Source organism: Ischnura elegans, chromosome 3, assembly GCF_921293095.1.
Source record: "Ischnura elegans chromosome 3, ioIscEleg1.1, whole genome shotgun sequence".
Lineage (NCBI taxonomy): Eukaryota > Metazoa > Arthropoda > Insecta > Odonata > Coenagrionidae > Ischnura > Ischnura elegans.
In genome coordinates, this window is record NC_060248.1 from 36,942,233 (window position 1) to 36,959,576 (window position 17,344).

Consider the following 17,344-nt stretch of genomic DNA (forward strand, 5'->3'; position numbering starts at 1 on the left):
GGCATTGTCTTTTACATGTTTATAATCACTTTAAATAAAATTTTCATATACTTTGCCTGTGACTTGATCATCTTTTATTACGATAAAAGTAAAGATAACTCAAGATATGTTGCGCCCCCCCTTGTGTTTTTTTCTGTATCCGCCACTGGATGGTACCTGCCTACCTAAATCAATTTTAAACAATTAGGCACTAACTATTAACAGCATAGAGGTTGCAATTTTGGGTAAGCAAATAACCAGCCCTATCATGATCAGTTACTGCATTTCCTCCACACTGTGCCAACAATCTTTGCTTTGCAAAATATGGTAAATGCATTCAAAAAATAATTAGTTGTATTATTTAAGAAATTTTGAAGAAAAGATACCCTCTTGACCAAGGTTTTGGCGTCCATTTGGTCTATTTAAATAAGAATGAAGTTAAGAGCTCATTTGATTGGAGATTCTGTGGTCGTTAAACTTTCAGAAGATGCGCATGCAAACAAAATCCACCATCACATAACTCATGAAACCGCACTCTTAAGCTCCTACGTTTTCTCGGTGAGAACCTCCGCGAGCCCACTCTTGTCTCAGCGTTTACAGACGACCTTCATTCGCACGCCTTTGTTTTCCCCTCAAGTCGCATGGAGTCACGTCACGTGACCTTTCATTCGTTTTCTGCTGCTGCGAAACAATTAAGTCATCGTTGATTGAGGTTTACGCGGAGTGGTGAAGCAGTTACGTTTCCGGGTTTTCCTCCGCGTCGATTCATATTCGTGACCTGTTTTAACAGCGCCGCAGCAGGCGTCTTCAGGTCTGAAGTGAATCATGAAGACGCCTGCTGTAACGCGATACTGTGGTCACGAAGATGAATCGACGCGGAATACAAACCTAGCTGGTCCAATTAAGCCATCCGTTTGTTTTACTTTCCTGAGCCCTTGCTATCCAACCCAATCTCTCTGATAGGATTAGCTTTAGAGCCGAATAAATGAAACCATAATCTGACTTGATTAAAGCGTTTTGAAATATCGATCGAAGCTCGCAATCTACGAGACTGATTTGTTAAAAGAAAAACAGAATTAAAGTAGCTCTTATTTAATCCATCATAAAATTTTATTCAGCTCTGTAACGTTTCCTCTAGCCATCACTCGGAAGAGAACTGGATTCATCAGTGATACGCAGCATATGGCGAGTTTGAGCTTAATATCTCATATAAGGATAGAAAGGACGCCGGCTCAATTATATTACAATTCCAACATCTTGCCCTGAATTACTCTGCTGCATGGAAGTGTTAATATAAAAAAGAGCGCTAAAGGTGGCTGTAAAGTACCGACGAAAAACCGGGTCCAACATTAAAACCCGTAACTTCAGTATTATTTTGGAAATTAGAAGAAAATGCGAATTAAATAATTGTAAATAGAATTCTTTATCAATCCTTGTACATTTCCTTCTTTGTTAGCTGTAAATTCAAAGGAAATAAAATTTCCAAACGAAATGAACTAAATGTAAACAAACCCCGTCGTTTGACTCTATTGATCGATCAGACCCATCACGTGATCTGATATTTTGCCATTATAATCTTGGTCTCATACCAACAAGGCGGAAGTCAGTGTTGTTTTTATTTACTGTAAGGTCCCACGTAGGGTTATAGTCTCCGCCCCGTCAAGACTTCAGTGAATACAGCCTGAGAAGCGAATAACTCAGCCTCAATGAATGGTCAAGCAACGATGAATTTGCAAATCCCTATTTCTTGCACGGGAGTTCTTTTGGGCTTTGGTACGAATGACCCCATTCCCATTCGCTTACCAGTATCATTTTCCTTTTGACAGACACTTCCTGACCCCAATGGTTAACCTCGAGAGAAAAGAAATTAAGGACTACTGATTGGTGGGCTTGAGTATTTCACATTAATCATCTTGCCAATCAAGTTCCTCGTTCACTAAAGCCAACCAAATATCTAACAATTTACCCTCCTTTGCTTTAAACGCATGTTGATAATATATAAGGAGGTGGGGTAAATATGAATGTAAGGTAGGATTAGGTTATTTTAACCAGGGCACCCCACGGTACTTAATATTTGAAACTTAAGTAAAAATTAAGTGAATAAGCGAGGCAGGAAGCAGTGAAATTAAAAGAAAAAATAAATTTGACTTATTTCAATTACACCCTCCCCCTAAGTGGAATATTATAAAATAAAATCGAAGATGAATAACCAATTAATAATTTAAAGAATTGAAATTAGATTGAAATTAAATAAATACTTAAAATACTAAATTACTGATTTACAAAAAATAGCTAGAAATTATTGATACGGAACCGCTTTTAATAAGCGAATTCGGCTATATTTGAAAAGGAATGCTCGTGTAATCTCCCCTAGAATATGCCATTTACTCAATTTCCATCGCATTTAAGGTGTAAATTAATTCAATGGGCCCCGAATTATGAGCCTACGAAATGCTGTACTAAATCTAATTATGTAATTTTAACTCGTTATAATTTGATGATTACTCGTCGTGGAAAAAATATGGCATATTTATAATCACAAGAATGTGGTAATGGTAAAGTCTTCCGACCATTTAAAAGACATGATGATTAAGTCTTTTACAAAGACTAGTATAAATAAAATAATTATAATTATATCACCACATTTTTTTGGAAATGATAGCCAGAGTCTTCTCTCTCGTTGCATTTCTTCAACGTCAGAGGAAATCATGAATCGTTTTCACTTTTAATCAGTTAGTAATCCAGCGAAAATTTTCAGGTAATGACTTCAGTTCCCTATCGAAATTTTGTCTCATTTCTTCGAAATTGTAAACAAAGCTGCGATTCGCAAAGAACTCGCCATTCGGTACGTCTTAAATATCAAAAGGCCGTAATATAAGTCAATAGGGTAGTTTCCTTCATCAAAGAAAACGAAATGCAATGATTGCGATTCCTTACCCACCATTAGTGTATTCATAATATAAAAACTGTTTGGTTTTAGAAATCCCAGTTTAGACGAATGGAAATGGTCAATTTTAACCTCATTTGAAAAAGGCCAGATTGGCGCCCATGCAATGCCGCTCCACGTGACGTCACAGGGATCTAGTTTCTATACGAGTAGATAGGAGTTTTACATCGTCTGAGATTACTGCATGCATGAGGCACAGAGCTCAGGGAAACATCTCTTAATAATCACACATTAAAAATACCTAAGTTCGGAAAGTTTCCTTCGTTTGATAGGGGAATAATAATCCTTATTTATGCCAAGCGCTACCAGCCAGCAGGGTACTCAGCTACCTGCTAGCAGCCTGCGTCGTATCAGCGCTCAAGCCTCGCCCCAAGGTCACCTCACAAGGCGGCAGGGGGAACCAGAAATACGTCACACGGACTTTTTCCCACCATTCCTAATTAGCCGTCGCGTTTTCGCGCGCTTGATATTTTTCACATTTTCGTTTAATCGCGAAAAATAGATATCGTCATTTAAAAATCTAAAAGTATGAAATTCGTACTCCAGGAGTAAAAATCTTTCGATTTAGGCAATAAAAAAATAATAGGAAACCACCCTATTGCTATATTTCCTACGTTCAGTTTTTCGTTTGGTGTCGCTGACCTGACCTGTCTCCATGCATTTATTGACTTCATAATACTCCGAAGCCATACATCACTGCCCTTTATTCTCTGCCATGCTTCTTTGCCGTATGATATCTTTGACTCTACGGTACAACTACTGGGATTTATCTGAGTTGGTGACTATTTACGGAGATAGGATACTCATGGGCAATACTTGGAAGAGCTCTGCTATTCCCTTAATTTTCAAGATAATGTAATAATAAAAAAATTCTACATAAGACACGGTCTCAGGTGTTACTTTGTGGAATTGCTTCATCATAGAATAAAATAAAATAACCTTATTTTATTCCACACTTTATTTTAAATACCACGACCCGGGTTTCAGCACCTAATGCTATCATCAGGTGCTGAAATCAGGGTCGTGCTATTTAAAATAAAGTGTGGAATAAAGCAAAGTAATTTTATTTTATTCTATGTTAATTTGTCGGTAAGCGCACTCAGCCGATAAAGAGGTTACATTTTTGTCGTGTGCATGCAACAGGAGTTTTTACCGTTGCTTTGAACGATGCGTTCCCAGGGAAGAGTTTCATCTCCAGAGTGAACATTTAATAGAGGTTATAACATGAGCGGTTTTCGGTTACCAACCATGGAACAAAAACTGAAACGGCAAAATCTGAGATCGCGTAATGGGTCCGATTGGTTGACTACGAATAGCGTTTGCTTTCATGCTGTGTACTTCGGTTGAAATTTTATTTCCATTGCGTTTAGCACTCGCGAAGATAGTTTCAGGACTCATTGGAAAAACTAACTGTTAGCATTTTTTTTGCTACTATTTGCTTTCCCCATAATAATACCAAAGTTGGGGCTTCAATGTTGGTCTCTGCGTACTACACTTACAACTGACGGAGCTACCTTGAGCGCTTCAGTGCTTATTTAGTCGGAGATCCTATGGTGGCCTCTGCTTTTGGTACAAAGCAGCCACCTTGAGCACTCCAGTCTAAGATTTCATCCTACCTATCATGTGGCCAGCCGCTAGGTTAATTCCCTAGAGTAGTGGATTCACATGATTTCAACTGGGACTCAATGCAAGCATGGAATCCGGGCTGAGTAATATCTTGCATATTTTCGCACGCGCTGCAAAAGCTACGAAAGATATGGGCGGAAGTGGGCATGGCGTTGCCCTATTTGCTCTGAATGTGTAATTTCCACAGTAGCAAATTCGTGGAAACAAGAAATCGCTAAAAATGAGAGACTTAGTACTGAGATTCAACATGGCGGTGAAGCGAATAAACAATCCATTACCTAACCAAATAACTGTAGTACTTCCCACGAAGTGACTTAAATATCTGGTGTGAGCGCGGGCATGGAATATGCATTCCGAAAAAAAGCTGTTTCTCCCAGGTTGATATTCAAACCATGACCTTTGATTTCGATCAACATCAGTTGAACTACCCAGGAATCACCTTCCATCGTAATAGAATACTCTAGGCCTTCTAGGAGCATGATGGGTTTACGAGTTAAATACGTATCAGTCATGTTATCAAAATTAAAAAAATCCTAATATTGGTTTGACGCAAGCCTCCACTCAATTCTATTATCGGCTGATGTAAAAATATTTTATCTTTTGAGGTTAAGGGGAGTGGAGGAGGAGAGGGCCTATATCAAAATGAGGTTAGGGCTAGTATTTTTAATATGGTTACTCCATGATATCGTATGTATATGAAATAGATGTGAAATTTAAAAGAAATACAGGCTGTACGATAGTACTGGTGGTAACGAAGTACTATGGGCCCTCCCACCTAAAACACTCCACTGATACGAATATTATACGACAAACTACTTCTGAATTTGAGTTATATTGTTCTTGGGGTAGAAGATACCTCAAAACACATCAAGATAAGCGTCTATCATATTCAAAGAATTACAGAACTACTATTTTCTCTGATTAAACGATGGTGCTGTTTAGGACTTCATCTTACCTAATGTTAGAGGTTCGGAGGAGGAGATTTTCGTGGGCACCTATTATTAGGGTGGATCAAATATTATCATAGCTCGTGCCAAAAGTAGATACGTTTAGAATATTTAGTTCAATATACCAGTCATTGTTCGATTATTCGAGTGATTAGAAAAGTTACAGCATTCATGCACGGTGCACAATCTTGAATTTGTAAGCGATTTCCCGTCAACTCCGTTATCAAGTGTTTCACATAAATTCTCCCCGTTCGGAGACATTTTTGATGACGCGAGGGTATTTATCACGTAAATTATTGAATTTTGCGAGTTAAAAATAACAATGGAAGAATGAAAGATGATGATCGCTGATACAAGATAAAAGTACATACGAAACCAACTGATCAGATTAGATGCAATCTGGGATAAAGAAACAAAATGACTCTTCTTATCGTGTTATAACCTGATTAACTTAATTCATCGCTGATCAAAGATGACAATATTTATCTCCGATAAATGCTGTCAACACGCTCTCTCAAGAGTGAAGGGGCTTAAAAGAAAAAAAGCTGAGCCTGTGACTCGGCGAATGTGTGTCAACGGCGGCAATCTGTGAGTACTTCCGCGACAAGCGAGATATCTCGAATCCACGATGTGGATTACATATTTTCATAAGTTCTCCCATAGTGTATGAGATAAACGTAGTGCCGAACTGCTCATGTTTGAGATTGTCGACTCTCTATGGGCGTAAGACGGCAGGACCGGAACTAGGGCGGGGCAAAGGGGGCACGTGCCCCGGGCGGCAGATTTCAGTGGACAGCAAAATTAGAAAAGTTTATTTTTAAAAGTTATTTAAAATTTCTAATTTAATTATTTTTCAACAATCAGTCATTTGTAAACTATAAAACAATAATATTACTAAAACTTCTTAAAAGCTGACATACGGTGTGTAATTTCGACTACCGCATCTCAAAAAAATTACTAATGGATATATCATATTTTAATGGAGAAGGAGAAGGAAAGGCTGAAAACTGATCATTGCCCCCCTGACAAAACTCCTAATTCCGGCCCTGTAGGACAATTGTATTCGGATGAGGTAAAAAAACTGAGGTCATTGGCGCCGAAAGATAATGGTTGACGAAGAAAGAGTGAAGAAAACCCGGAGTCGATATTGCATTAAATGAAAGGCTCCGAAGAGGACCTCAGCTTAACGTCCCATACAACGAACGAAGCAGTGTACTTTTAGTGCCCTCTTCCCGGCAAAAATCAGGAAAAGCTTGGTTCATTCAGATAAAACGCTCTTTTTAACCACACTTCTCTCATAGCAAAAGACCAATACTTTCTTATAGATAGCCACTGCTTGCTTAGCTAATTAAAAGTTATTATTAATTCGTTTAATAAATCTACGCTGGATATATATTCACTATAATCACTAATGCATACGAACGTTGTATTTAAGACAATGCCGTAGCTAAGGTGTCATTCCAGCGCGTGACGCTGGAGTCTAGCTTAACACTATATGGCTGGTATATCATTGAAGTTATATCCTTTATCGCTTATTTTTTCTGTGGGTTTTCACGAGTAAAATATCCTCTATCATAATGTTTTATAAATTTATAGGATTTGACCTCTCCATGAACTTGTTTTGAATTTTTCTCAAGACCTTGATAAATATCTTCTTTTAAATATACGGAAGCAGGGCTATATTTAGGCAAAAACGCGGTGGATGTTGGTCTTTCAGACGGATTTACAATTCTTTCGGAGCTAAAATCTATTAATAAAAACAGTATCCGGGAAATCTCTGCCACCATCGAGACTTGAACTATCATGTTGGAAATTTAGCACCCACTTCTCACCTCGTGGGTCCTAAACCCGGACCCACAGGGTGAGAAGACAGCACTCCAGCCACCGCATATAACCGACCCACATAAACTTAGGAAAAACTTGCCCAAGTAAACTGCAAGATTTCAGTGCTTTAGGACAACCCATCCATTTTCGTTAACGTATTTTTTAAATAATGTATTACAGGAATCCAAATATGTTGTCAGACGTAAACTTTTTGGCGCCAATTTTGAAAAATGTACCCAGAACTGCTTCTCCCAAAAATTTCAGCGGGATGCGGACGTTCGAATCCTTTAATGCCCGATTATGACTACAGCCTAGTTGGAATGAAAAAAATTAAGCTGGTAACGAATTTCCAGAAATATTCTCAGATTTGAAGAATAAGGTTAGCATGCCGACTTAATTTGGTATACCTAGTAATTGTTAATTGCTGATGTCACTCACCCAGCCAAGGAAAAAGTCTCAATAGAGACCAAATTAAACAATACAAGGCTTAAGGCACTCTGGTTAACACCATTTGAGACGTTGAGACGAGAAAAAAAACAGCGCCAATGGTCATGATGGAGGTGAAAGAGAGAGTAAAATTTACGTTTATTCAAAGGAAACTATACATAATGAGAAGGGATTTTATATTTAAAAGTGCGTTTTTGAATCGGAATGTTTGCTATTTGACCATCATAATATGGACTTTGCACAAGGAAACCAGCGCAAAATAATGGAAGGAATTAAGCTATCATGAATTATGTTTTGATATTTTTATATTTATAGTAAGAAGCAGTGATTCCGTGCATAGTAAGAACCAAATTAAGAATGGTCTGAGTTCTCAGCAGTTGGGATGCGATGGAATCACGGGAAGTAGCGAAGAAAACAAACCGCACAGGGTCACGGCGACGGAACAAAGAAACTATCGATGTATTTGATCCAAACGAATGTGCTAATTTGAGTATTAGTATAGTAAAATAAAAGTTCTCTCGCCCGCTAATATGCGTTTGAAGTTCATGTTGATTAAATTCTTGAAGCAGTTACCAAAAATTAATATAGAATACTCAGCGCTGTTACTCATCGGTTTTCATCAAGTCAATAAAGTTTTGTAAATATAAATCGGAAAATTTTCCCGTTGGTATCCTCCTTCACATCCTATTAAGTATTTGTTCAACCATAGTCTCAAAAAATACAATGAAATGATTCATAAAAATAAAGAATTATATTAGAGAAACGAAATTGTACATAAACTTGTAATTATAGTCTATTTGAATGTACTAATTTTCAAATGTTGAGTAACAGTCTCTTGATAAAAAATTTCGTGCTTTCAAGTTAACTCAGTGAGGCACTTGAGAAAGAATTTCGCTGAAGTTGATGAAAAATTTTCTCTCGACGTCAGTTCCCCGCTTCGAACCAACATCTTCTTTCGCTCAAATAACTTTATAGGATGGAAGACCAAGATGGAAACGTTTGATGTACCGAAAGAGGGTACATGCTTCTTCAATCAGGAGTTGAGTTCATCTCTAAGCCCCTTTTCCATTGCTAAAAAAGCTGAGCTATTTTCAACTTGCTCGGGCATCATCGAGGCGGCTTCGTTCCCGCATCCTCGGTCAACGATTTGTGGCCCATTCGGATGGAACCATTTTGCGGCCTGCGCTGGTAGACTCAACGTAGAAGAGCGACTATTATTATATTTGGGAAATTATATTTGGCATGTTCAGTTGGTGGGGATTAACTTAATATCTAACTGTTGATATTAAAGATACCTATTCCAGCGGTTAACCTAGGTTTGCATAGAAAATGTTGGCAATCACACCGGTCTCTCCCCTCTGCATAATTGGTCTTCCATTTTCAATGCACGATAATATCAATTCCATCGCATTCTATCTATGAATCCTGTTCTCTTTCTTCCCCTCCTCGCCCACCATGTCCAACACCATGACGTACCTCCAAACAATTTCGCGGTATTCTCATTCTTTGACTTGATCCCTACACCACTGGCCACAGTACAATCACCCACGTTTAGTCCCTTCTTTAATGAAGCACAGATGAATTTCAAGAGTTTTATGCAAAAACATCTCCCAGGCAGCTTCCGTTTTGAGTCGATTTATGGCGGCAGTTTCACGACTTCGTGATCCAAAACAAATACTCTTCGCGCATGATGTTAAAAAAGTTTTCCATAATAAACAACAAACATCCTTTTAGGCTATCACGAGTTGGGCTGCGTAGAATGTGGGTAATTAAATCCATATATTTCTAAGTTAATACTTTTATAGGTAACTGTTAGGTAAATTCATTTTCATAAAACTAACGTAATTTGACTTCATTTTCAGTATTCATTTGCTAATAACAGCGTGACAGTTGTAAGAGTTACAGAGTATAAGCACGTCACGTGACAGTTGTCCAGTGACGTGCTTATACACATTTTATATGGTATAAGTAACATTAAATCAACTTTTTGTCGAAATGACTAAGGAGATATTTTTAAAATTTGAGATGTAAATAGTTTTCAACGCAGTCATTTAATGTGTATCTTGAGATTTTCAAGATGACAGCATAAGTATCATCGCCAAAAAGACGCACCGAGCTGGAGGTATACGTTATCTCCACTATCGTCGGAAGAAAATGTCTTCGTTTTCAGATCTACTCGAGCTCACTGACGAACGAAAGCACTGGGCGGAAACGTCTTACCCTGACTAAGGCCCCGCCTCCCAACGCAGCCACGACGCCCATTCCCTTAATTTCCGCTCGTGAGATCGAATTTCAGAAGCGGGACCCTTAATTAAATTAAACCATCCGCCTGTTCTTTAATTGCCAAACAATTTGCGATGCCAAAGGTTTTAACCCTCTTCCCTTCCGCCCACTTTCCTTTCCCTTTTGGGCGTAAATGACATGTGAGACCCGTGACCCGGAGATTCCAAAGTATAGACGACCCTTTTTCCAAGTCGGCAATTCCTCTGAAGGACAGAGGGAAGCCTTTTTCTAGTCCGTAGGGCCGGTCCATTTGAAAACTAATCGCCGTGTAAGGGAAGTCGATTATAAAAATGGGGTGAGGAGCGGGATGATAGGAGGGGGAGGATTTCCGTTGAATTCAATAACCTCCGATGAGTTTAGACGCTCATACCCGTTTCTGAATGGTATAGAGAAAACAAAGCAGGTCATTGTTGATACGCTCCAAGGGTTTTCGGACTCGTAAAAATATATATTTTTTGATCCTTGGGCAGTTACCTTTTTACAGGGAGCCTCTTTCCTCCCGGGGCGTCAGCTGGGGACCGTCCTCATTTCTTTTCTGCGAACCACGAGCTTCTTTCAATGCTCTATCGTTAGCTGAAGCCACGCCCCCTACCAGAAATTTGTTTTCATGTTCAAGAATGCAAGTTGCCTACACTGGTAATTTGTTGTCAATGTCCTCGCAGCGGAATACCATGAATTAAGCTATGGTTTGCAAGACGCTGGCGTCATCATTGGTTTTCACCGAAAAGGCCTTAGTTATAATGGTTTTGAATCCAGAGTCATTTATTTGCGAAATTCGCTTGATTAATTGAAAATTTTTGAACTTAAGTTCTCCGGCAGCTGTGCTTATTATTATATATCATTATTTATAGCAAATTTCAGATCTAACACCCTGATATCATTACATGACTTTTAATAATTGAGAGAAATTCAGAGGGTAAGGGCCCCTGGGCTAGTTGTCTCCTAATGGGATGTATCGCTCCCTCTCCCATGGCTACGTTGCTAGCTCTTGCCTATATAGTGTCTTCACTCAGTGGCGCAGCAAGGGGGGGTTATGAGGGATAAACCCCCCCCCCCAGAGCTTAAAGAATTGTTTAAGTTTAATCCATTTTACTTAATTGGATTAGTATAACTTATAGAATTACGTTAGGATTGATCAAATATCTATCAGAAAGCCGTAAAACTCGCCATTTTAACCATTAATCTTAAAATTTTTCTGGAGGAGGGCCCCCGCTACCCTGGTGGGTATGCAATACCCCTACACTCCTAAGTGTTAGTTGCGCCTAAAATCCCCCCTACCCTTAATTCTTAGCTGCGCCCCTGTCTTCACTAAGACCCTATTTTCCGAAGTCTAATTTAGGTTTCAAATTATGAATAAAATCCAAACTGCTTTGAATACATATTTTACGAATGAAGTACATTTGTTGATGGATTATCAATGATTGCCGAATGTTGTTACAGATTCAAACGGATCAAATTTTACTTCAAGCTCTTTGGGAATGCTGAAAATATTTAGAAATAGTACGCTTATATCCTTTTAGATGTGATAAGAGTTACTTTAGAACTGTGCGAATTTTTATTTGAAGTCACATTCGAATTTACTGTTAAATTACAGTAATCATACGAACTAAAAAAACAATTGTAAGTAGATAGTATTTTGAAAATTTAAAACAGCGAAGAGCTATTATTACAAATTCCCTTTTCTAAGACACCCTCATTGGAAGGACTAAGATCCCTATAATAGCTCCTCGCAGAGAATTCATCCACCCCGTAGACACAAAACTCTACTCTGTGATTCCTAGTGGCAGATGCGAGAGAATCGCAGACGCGGTTCACGTCGTGGGAAGGAAACGGCGCGCAGAGGAAGATATAGGGCGGGGAGAGGGAGAAATATTCACCAACGATAGAGGGTTTCCTTCGCAAATGGAGCGGCGATCGTTCTTTGCAGATTGGAGATAAGTCGACGCTCTCATTTTCTTTCTGACTCATCCTCCTCACGACCCAACGCCGACTCGTTGTCACAACGACTTTTCAGACCCAGCAAAATTCATCGTCGGCCTAGTTTGCTTCTCCGTCCATCCAATATTCGCCTTTTGAATTTCCCTTTCATGTTACATCGCATCCAGGGCGAATTAAGACCGTTGATTTTGGGTGGAGGCGCTTCATTACTATCATCGGCGGCTTGGTGGAATGCAACACATTCACTCGATGATGAGTCTGATGAGTCTCCGTAAAAAGTGGGTTTTAGACTTTAATTATTTTTAAAATATCGTTTGTCAAGATGGCGAAAAAAATTCTCTCGAGAGCGACCTTAAAGATTGCCTTTTCAATTTTCGTGTTCAAATTTTCATTTCATTTTTTTTTCAATTTCAATAATGATCTTTTCAATTTTTCCGAAAATTAATATAAACCGCGTTCATCACTTTTCACAGCGCCTTGTCGGTATTCAACTCATAGTCTCGATAATCTTTGGAGGTATGGTGCGTGTAGACAAGCGGCTTTTAGATATTCATCGATTAATCATTCTTTTAATTGCTTGGTTAGCTGGTGAAATAAAAATTTTCAGTGGAGAGCCACCTTAAAGGTGCCATTATTTCAATCTCTCCAGAAATTACAGGCCTCTCCCCTTTATCCGCCATTGCTTCATATTTGGCATTTAAAAATAGTATAAAATAAGTATAACATCAAAGTATCCAATCCAGGGATATAGAGACCTCATATTAGGACATCGTGATCCTAAGTGCTATTTACGCACAGATCAGATTCACACTTAAAAATGTTTTGATCGGTGGCGTAGCCAGGAATTTCGTTCGGGGGGGGGGGGGTCCAAAACCAGGGGGGAAATTTTTGAATAACAGGGTACTAAGTAGAGGGTTTTAAACTAATTTTAGTACTTTTCATAATCGAAAAAACTTCATTTGCTAAAGAAATATCATGTAAATTTATAATTTTTCAATATTTTATTTTCTTTTATAAAGGAAAAATAATTGTACTTTTATATTTCGGGGGGGGGGGGGGGGGGGGGGCGGACCCCCTGGACCCCCCCCCCCCCCCATAGGCTACGCCACTGTTTTGATCGTAGGCTTGAATTCATTTCCTATAATTTGCGCCACCAAGATGATATCGTCTCGAGAATGTCTGAACTGGAAAGCTGGTGATGCTGAGGAAAGAAACAATTTTATGGCCGACCACCGGAAGCGGCAACAATAAATCGGCCCGCAGATTGACGGATGCCAGATTTGACACCGCGCATACAGCGCTTGCCACGATTCTGGGAAATATTGAATAAACCACTGAGAGAGGTCCGGAGAGATCCCATTTCTAAGTGACCTCAAAAAATGAAAGTTTATAGCACTAATAAGCAACCTATATAATTCCATCAGATCTATTTGTCCGAGGTTCTTATTAAAGGAGACGGTAGAAATAATCGGTATTGGCCAAACCGTTGAGGTAAATAGCGTTTCAAATTTTTCTATTGAATTGAATTATTTGGAGGGCGATGTATGCGAAAACTTTCAAAATATCCTACTGCAGAATCATGAAACGTAAGGTTTCTACTCCACTCAAGAGAAGATAAAAAAAAAAGGAACTCCACTTAAGTCTTCATATTAAATTATCGATAATTTTACATATCCCAGAAACTTTACTCACCGATTCCGAGCGCCGGAAAACAGAAGATCTCTTCTTTACAAACGTGAATTTCAAATGTCCATTGCGCTCGAAATGGTTCACTATAGAGTTATCATGGGAAAAACAAATGGCGAACGAATATTTGACCGCGTAAATGAATCAGAGTACAGAAAGCGCTGTAAATTATGCTAATATATTTATTCCCTAATAACGGTTCGCATACCGCCACCTAAAGTCATCTGAAGCGCCTTTACTAATATTTTCATGTATAAAATCTAATAAACATTTTTATTCACGATTATTCGTTCTCAGACAATTTTTTGTGCGCTGGCAGTAACGAAAACGTTTCGCCTAATTCTCAGTTTAAAAAGAGATAAAGAGTGACTGATTGAAAGACTCTAAAATTCGGGAAGTTTTTACACTATGTATATTCATACTGTTATCCATTATATTTTCATGTATTTAACTATATCACCGATTTTAAATTATAAATATACCCAGCCAGTGGCGCAGCGAGAGGGGGTTTTGGGGGATAAACCCTCCCCCCCCCCCCCCTAGAGCTCAGGGAAACTTTTAAGTTTAATCCATTTTACTTCATTTGATTAATATACTTGTAGAAGAGTGTAAGGATTAATAAATTATCCCTCAGAAAGCCATAAAAACTCACCATTTTGAACCATTTATCTTAAAAAATTTCTGGGGGAGGGCCCCCCCACCTCCCGCTTATCCTGGCAGGTATACTACACACCCCAGTTCGCGTTGCACCTAAAACCCCTCCATGCCTCAATTCCTAGCTGTGCCCCCGTACCCAGCATTTTCTAAAAGTAATGATTATTACTTTTTCCTCACGTATACCTATAAGGCTCATGTACGTTTGAATTCTATTGAAGTAGTTTCTAAAATTTTCCCACTCTATTTTGATAGGATGAACCTGAGGCCATCTGCTTCTGCAAAGAAAAAGGAGATGTGTGTGCCTCTAACAACCACACCTATGAAACCATATGTCACATGGCCAAGGCATCGTCTTCCATCAAGGATACTCTCTACATGAGACACAAGGGACCATGCCATACTGGTAATCTTATATTTTGCTCTAATAACTTAACCAGCAATGCCCTAGGCGAGTTTAATCCAAATTATTGAATGCCACAAAATTTTGTCATAAAAATACAGTATAAAGTGAGAATTTCACAGCTTATAAAATTAAGTAATACAAATGTGAGAGAACCTCGAAAATAAGCTTTTCAAATAATCCTTTCAAAAAAGAATAAGGTTCTCTTTTTCTTTGGACTCCATTATTTTATTTATTTTTTTAAGACCTTTTTACACTGAGTATGTTGTAAATAATGCAAATTAATGAAATCTTTGAATTTTATGATAGCAAAAAAAACTTTGACTCAAGTAATCTGAGCCTTTCTTTATTACACCTTTCATACATGCTTCACCATAGACATGGTCATGGTGGGGCTCCCCTAAGCTTGGGGGAGGTGGGGGCCCTCAGCCATCACTGACAAGCCAACTCAGCCAGACCACCCCTGGTTATCAGTAATGATGTTGTAAATAATAAGTGCAATATATAAGACTTTCTGAATATGAAATTATATTAATTGCAATTAAAAGGAATGTCAATAGGTGTCATCATTATTGGTGAAATAACTGGGAGAAAGGTAATTTTATACTAAAATTTTTGCACCGTTTGATGATTTATTATCTCTATCAATGACTGCCTACAGTTCCAATCATCACATCAGCCCCTGATGACTCAACTGGTGTCATTGGACAGCCTATTGCTCTCAGCTGTGAAGTGAAAGGCCACCCTATCCCAGACATCCATTGGGAATTCAAGAGTGATGATGACCGATTCTCCACCATTGGGAAGAATCTTCCAAGTACGTTGAGATTTAGCTGATAACAAATTATAATAGTCCTATATCTATCTTTATCGTTATATCCTCACTGCTCCACATACCAATTCCCAGATAATCACTCATTCAATGCCAGTGGCGGATACATATGGGAGGCACAGGGGGCATGTGCCCTCCCCTTGCGGGCCTGTCCGCATTGCCTAACATTGCAGAACCACAATAATAACTTTTTTAATACCATATTGTCTTGTATACGCATATTATCAGTTTAAATTAAACTTTGTTAAACTTTGCATGTGACTTAATTATTTGTAATTACAACAAAAGTAAAAGTAGATCAAGATTCATTTTGTGCCCCACCTTGAGTTTTTTCTATATCCGCTATGTTCAATGCTCAATTTTTTTGTGCCTACTGTCACTTCTTAATTCCCTTCCTCTGAGTATTGACATAAAGATTGCATTTCATTTTATGATAATTCAATGGTATTCCATTTTACTGCATAGTAGGACAAACATATACTTAAAAACCATTATGAAATTCAAAATACGCACATGTAGTATGTACTAAATATTATTATATTCTTTACTTAAGGTGATGACCTCTATGTTGCTGTTCAAGTCCGAGGTGGACCTGAGGCTTACATGACTACATCATGGGTGCAAATAGTTGACCTCAGACCAACTGACGTTGGTGTGTACACTTGTGTTGCCATCAATTCGGAAGGTGTAGCTAGAGCATCAGCTAAAGTCCGTGCTCATCGCTAAATTATTTTTATCACAAAATATGAGCATTAAAGAAGCTCTAATTTGCTAAATTAGCACAGAGGATCTGATACAAAAGTAACATCCATAAGCTTGAATTTTATGTTCAGATATACTCAAAGAATGATTGAATGAAAATATTGTTTTACTTGAACAAATGACAGCTGTTTGTTTGATTAAGGTAGGCTATTTTTTTTAATTTAAGATATTGAAAATACCTTCTGGAGGTGCTAACTACAGTCTGTATTTTGTGTTTAAGGCCTCACTCCTTCATTAAAAATATGATTTTTTTAAATTTCATTTTAAAATATGACTGCCATTTGGCAGAGTGTATGTTTTGTAAGCATATTAAAAGGATGGGAAACAAAAAATTGTCATCTTGAGATGATATATGTACTACCTAGTGATTTAAGTATTTAAAAAGTTGCCACTGAGTAACTCTAAAATGAAACAGTTGGGAGGAAATTTACCACCATGAAACTGAATTTAATTTGTGGGTTTTGGGTGAATGAGTGAGGCAGCTGCTTTGCTTCTTTTTTATTGAAGATGAATGTCTATGCATACTTTTTTTCTGCCGGTATCATATTCATCAAATAAATTGCAAGCAACAATCCCACAATGGCCCTTACTATTTCTTTGCTTACACAAGTTATTCCTGAATTTTCCCTTGTGGCAGCCCTGTGTAAAACTGAAGTGCTTGGTAGGTATTGTCAGTTTATAACATATTTACTTGCTCGAGTTTACACCATTCGGCCTTATTCACCTCTCACTGCATAGGTGAAAAGCAACTGTACTTTCTTACACATCCAATTCAAATAAATAGATACGCATCTAGCAAAGAATGTAAACTTTGTTTTTTTAACTACATCAGATGAGTCAATTCATAAGTTTTATTATATAGCAAATATTATGACTATTTCGTAGAAATCATTGTTAAAACATTTTATATAAAATAGTTGATGAGATGAGAAATGAGATTTGTAGAGCAATGATGTATCTCACAAATAAATAACATGATTGGAATTTGGTTGAAATAATCTACAAATGTGCTCTTG

The 17,344-nt window shown here is 38.1% G+C and overlaps 1 protein-coding gene across 1 annotated transcript in view; it reads left to right on the plus strand.

Annotated features, from left to right (window-relative positions):
- LOC124155667 (insulin-like growth factor-binding protein-related protein 1) overlaps positions 1–17,131 on the plus strand; it is a 49,552-nt gene extending 32,421 nt beyond the window's left edge. Inside the window, exons 2-4 of the mRNA XM_046529682.1 lie at positions 14,587–14,737; positions 15,396–15,551; positions 16,120–17,131. Coding sequence (XP_046385638.1) covers positions 14,587–14,737; positions 15,396–15,551; positions 16,120–16,292 — 480 coding nt within the window. The 3' untranslated portion in view covers positions 16,293–17,131. The remainder of the gene's footprint in view (positions 1–14,586; positions 14,738–15,395; positions 15,552–16,119) is intronic.
- The last annotated feature ends 213 nt before the right edge of the window (positions 17,132–17,344 follow it).